Consider the following 4,789-nt stretch of genomic DNA (forward strand, 5'->3'; position numbering starts at 1 on the left):
TCATGGGCTCATGTCCACGCTGGCTGTAAGAACATTCGGACGGCAGCGCCGAGTCCTGGTACTCACCACCATGCAGCGCTGAGTCCTGGTACTCAACACCATGTATGTCTGATATGCTAGGGACCAGAAGTGTTTCAGATTTTGGAATTTTTTTTCTCCTGGATTTGGGATATTTGTATACACAGAAGTCTTAGGGATGGGACCCAAGTCCAGCACAAAGCTTATTTTATTTTTCCTGTTAAGTCTTCTGTACACGGACTAAAAGGCCTATTCAGCGGTGTTCTCTTTTTCTGAGTTTTGTTCTGAGATGGTCCTCACGGAGTTGTCCAGCATACCTTAAGCATGCGAGTCCTAGTGCTGCCCTGCTCAGCCTCCCTGGGAGCTGTCTGTCCCTGGCGGCCCTGCCACGCCCTGGCTGGTATGCGGTCAGCTTGCTTGTGACCGTCACATGAGGCTGGTGGGACATTCCATGGTGCATCGTGTCGGCTACACAGTGTCAGATGTTAGATGTTTCAGGTTAGGGAGGCTGGACCCTTGCCGCTGTGGACCTGCTTGGCCCACGTGTCCATGGCCACCCCTTGCTCGCCACCATCTTTGCTCATGATGATTCCAAGGGCCTGCCTCCCTTGGCCGTCCACGGGCTGTGGCTCGTAAACAGCCTTGCAGAACAAACTGGAGCATCACTGCTTGCCCCGTCCCGGGCTCTAGAAGGAGCGTGCCTTGCAGGTGCGTTCTGGTGACTGCCAAGGGTGTGTGAGCCTGTGCACTCTGAATGGTGTGGCTGGTGGGTGAAACGGTGCACGCTAGAGCCTTCTGGGGGTCCTGTGGCCAGCCGGCCGGCGGATCACATTAGCACGGCCTGCGGCCTGTGCTGGCCGCCCCTCCACTGCAGGTGTTGGCCAAAGTCTCCTGCACGGAGCCGGGAACAGTGCTGCTTACGTGTCATTGTGAGTGCGTAAGAAGGTGCAGAGCCAGCGCTGCGCTCGTGGGGACAGTGTTGGGTCCTGCTGAGCCAGCACCAGGTGAATTCTGCTCTCCTTCAGGTTGGAGCCGGACGCATGACGATCCCGCACACAGCCGCGCAGACTGCTTCCTGGGCAGGGGAGAATGACTCCTGTGAGCGAAGGGGGCGCCTCTGCTGCAGAGAGCGTCTTCGACCTGGACTATGCTTCCTGGAAGGTCCGCTCCACGCTGGCGGTGGCCGGCTTCGTCTTCTACCTGGGTGTCTTTGTGGTGTGCCACCAGCTGTCGTCCTCCCTGAACGCCACCTACCGCTCCTTGGTGGCCAAGGAGAAGGTGTTCTGGGACCTGGCGGCCACCCGGGCGGTCTTCGGAGTCCAGAGCACGGCCGCAGGCCTGTGGGCGCTGCTGGGCGACCCGGTGCTGCAAGCCGACCGAGCGCTGGGCCAGCAGAGCTGGTGCTGGTTCCACATCACCACAGCCACCGGCTTCTTCTTCTTTGAGAACGTGGCTGTCTACCTGTCCAGCCTGTTCTTCCGGACCTTTGACCTGTTCCTGGTTGTGCACCACCTGTTCGCCTTCCTGGGCTTTCTTGGCCTGTCGGTCAATCTCAGAGCCGGCCACTACCTGGCCATGACCACGTTGCTCCTGGAGATGAGCACGCCCTTCACCTGCATTTCCTGGATGCTCCTAAAGGTAAGCGCTCTGGGGGGTGGGCTGTGCCCCTAACCCCTGGCCGGCGCATCATTGGGGCTGCCGCGCGGCAGGAGGCTTGTCGGCCCAGTTTCTTCTCTTTAATTTTTGGAAAGAAAACTCGATGGCTCTTAGGACTCAGGAGGTTGCGGTTGTGTGTTCTAGAAAACAGATTCCTTTTTTGTGATACTTTAAAGATTTGAAGACACCAGGGCGCACACATATGTCCCCTTGCCTTTGGGTTCTGAGCGTGGGCTGGCAGCTCTGCCCACTGGCCCAGCCAGCTCACCTGCCCTCTGGGCCGCGCAGGTGGCGCCACCAGCAGCCAGGCCTGTGGCACCCGGCAAACTCGTTCTCTAGCACTTTGCCTTTGCTTTAAAATGCACGTGTAAGTGTGCATCTTCCATAGAAAACCACGCTGCTCACTCTGATGCCGGGTTCTTCATGCTAAAGCCCACTTAAAAGTTATTAGACTCTTGCCACGTTTTATGACACATTACCATTGTTCACAGGGTAGTTTCTATGAAACGACGTTGGCACACAAACGGGTCACCTTTTGAGCACTTCTCGTACAGAACACGTATGTAGGCAGCTTTGGCAAGGGACAGGAGGATGAAACGTCACCTCTGGCTCAGGTGCGAGTCGGGTGGGTGGTATAAGTCCCTCCACCTGACTTAAGGGCGCACCACACATTTGTGGGCACCAGCTGTGTGTCTGGCTGTGTGTTCCGCCCCAGGACCCAAGGCGTGGCCCGAGGCAAGGCAGGCGAGCGGGCAGGGCGGGCAGGGCGTGCACGGAGCCTGTTGCCTGGACAGCTCAGCGTGCAGTGCAGGCACACTTCAGGGAACACAGCCGCGCCTGCGCACTGGTGCTTGCATGTGAGGCGGCCTCCCACCTGACCCAAACCCACGGGGCGGGGCCTCTGAGAAGTGAGCCAGCAGGACTTCTCATAAAAAGAGAGCGAGCCAGGTCCCTGGTGCACATCTGTAATCCCCGGGACTCAGGAGGGTCGCAAATTCAAGGGCAGACTGAGCGTCTCATTGAGACGGTATCTTAAGGCACTTTTTTTTAAGGGGGAGCTAGAGACAGAGCTCAGTAGAAGAGCCCTGGGCTTGATTCTTAATACAGAGAGTGAGAGAGAGAAAGAGAAGAGAGAAAATAAAGGGGAAGGGAGGAGAGGAGCAGCAGGTGGCCTCAGGTGTTTCTCCAGAGTCCTGTCTGCCCAGCCTGGAGCCAGGCGCCGCGGAGGCCGAGCCAGGAAGTGCGGTGATCACTGGGCACCTGCTCCCCTGGCGGCCGCCCTCCTGCCCACGGGCCACTGTGCCAAGTGTTCTGTTGAGCAGCCAGGACCGAAACCAGCCCCCTGCAGACGGAGCCTCGTGGTGGGAAGTCCATTCTGGTCTGTACCGAAGCACTACTGGCATAAAAATGTCAAATAAGTGGAGATGTATTTTATCCTAACTTCTCTTCTGAAGGTTCTTCCCAGGGTTAGCTTGATCTACTAGATAAGCAGAGTATATTTTCTCTTTTAAATTTTTTGAGGGGAAGGTGGACTACAGATTGAACTCAGAGGCATTCTACCTCTGAGCTACACCCCCAGCCATTTTTATTTTTGTTTTGGGGAAACCAGTTCTCACTAGGTGAGGGCCTCACTAAGTTGCTGAACCTTGATGCTCCTATCTTGGCCTCCCAAGTACTGGGATTACAGGCACACGATACCTTGTTGGACTGAGTATATTTTCTGAATGTGTATATCAAGATAAGCACTGAGCAGAGGACTGAGTCTCTCTTTAGGACAGGAACCAGGGTGGTGCAGGGGCCGCGGGCTTCCCTCTGGGCCCCGGTGGCGCTCTGCTCACTCCTGCGTTTGCCCTCCCAGGCTGGCTGGTCCGAGACCCTGCTCTGGAAGGCCAACCAGTGGCTGATGGTGCACATGTTCCACGGCCGCATGATCCTCACCTACCACATGTGGTGGGTGTGCTTCCAGCACTGGGACGGCCTCCTCGACAGCCTCTACTGGCCCCACTTCGCTCTGTTCCTGCTCGGGCTGGCCCTGCTCACGCTGGTCCTTAACCCCTACTGGACCCACAAGAAGACCCAGCAGCTTCTCAACCCGGTCGACTGGAACTTTGCACAGCCTGAGACCAAGAGCAGCCAGCCAGAAAGGACCAACGGCCAGGTGCTGCAGAAGAAGAGGCTGTAGTGCCGGCAGGCAAGTGCCTGCCGCAGCGTGCAGCTGAAGTCGCTTTTCTGCGGAGTCGAGTCGGTTCCGAGTGAAGTACTACCTGGCTGTTAGCATTAATTCTGACGTAGCCTCTGCGTTCAGAGGAGGCCCTGCCGTGGCGGTTCCCGTGGCTGCGCCGGCTTGTCCTGCAGCCTAGCCAACGGGGCCCTTAGCATCCAGGGAGGGAGGCCTGGTGGTGAGACCTGCAGCTGCCAAGGAGGGAGCCGCCTGGGGGCCCGCTTGAAGGGCTTCCTTGCGGAGGTGCCCGTCATGGGTGCGGTGGAGCCAGCACCGGCCTTCCTCCTCACAGGCCTGCACTCTGTGACCTGTGCGGAAGACATATGCAGCCTAGTTGGGAAGAATTGGCCTAAGAAAGTAATGTGATTTATTAGCTCCTGTTAAAATTTCCTGGTGCATAGAATTGTAAACAGATGTGTAGCGGCGCCATCTAGTGGCAGGTGGCGGCAGACATCACCGTAGGGTACCACCCTGGTCAGTGGGAGCAATGCCCGCAGGGCAGCGGGTCTAGGAAGATTTAAAATTATGGAACCTATTTTAAAACGATACGTTTTTATTGACATCATTTTTTTCAGTTGACAAAATAAGGTAAGTGTTCGTTAATCAGATGGAGCCATATCTACTTGAGTGGCCCGTAGGTGCCAGACGAGTCCCCAGTGCCTCGGTTGGGGTTTCCTATGGACTCAAGGCTGGGGAGTGAGGACACTTCCCTGCGGGCTGTGGGTGGACCTGGACGGGGCAGTGACGGCCCTGGGGGCCTGCAGCAGCCCAGGCAGCCAGCTCCTGACGACCGCCCCAAGGCACCGCTCACCTGGAGGCGCCGGGCAGGAGTCATACGGCAGCTTAGTGACGTGGCTGCCGAGGTTGACAGTTCACTCACCCTGAGTGTGCAAT

The 4,789-nt window shown here is 57.2% G+C and overlaps 1 protein-coding gene across 1 annotated transcript; it reads left to right on the forward strand.

Moving 5' to 3' along the window:
• Window positions 1-1,107: 1,107 nt before the first annotated feature.
• Window positions 1,108-3,856, forward strand: CLN8 (CLN8 transmembrane ER and ERGIC protein; the record flags this gene model as incomplete). Its single annotated transcript, XM_080709679.1, has 2 exons — window positions 1,108-1,656; window positions 3,533-3,856. The coding sequence occupies 2 exons, from the start codon at window positions 1,108-1,110 to the stop codon at window positions 3,854-3,856; spliced, it is 873 nt and encodes a 290-aa protein (XP_080565805.1).
• Window positions 3,857-4,789: the final 933 nt, after the last annotated feature.

Source organism: Muscardinus avellanarius (assembly GCF_963383645.1).
Source record: "Muscardinus avellanarius genome assembly, chromosome: 14".
Taxonomy (NCBI): domain Eukaryota; kingdom Metazoa; phylum Chordata; class Mammalia; order Rodentia; family Gliridae; genus Muscardinus; species Muscardinus avellanarius.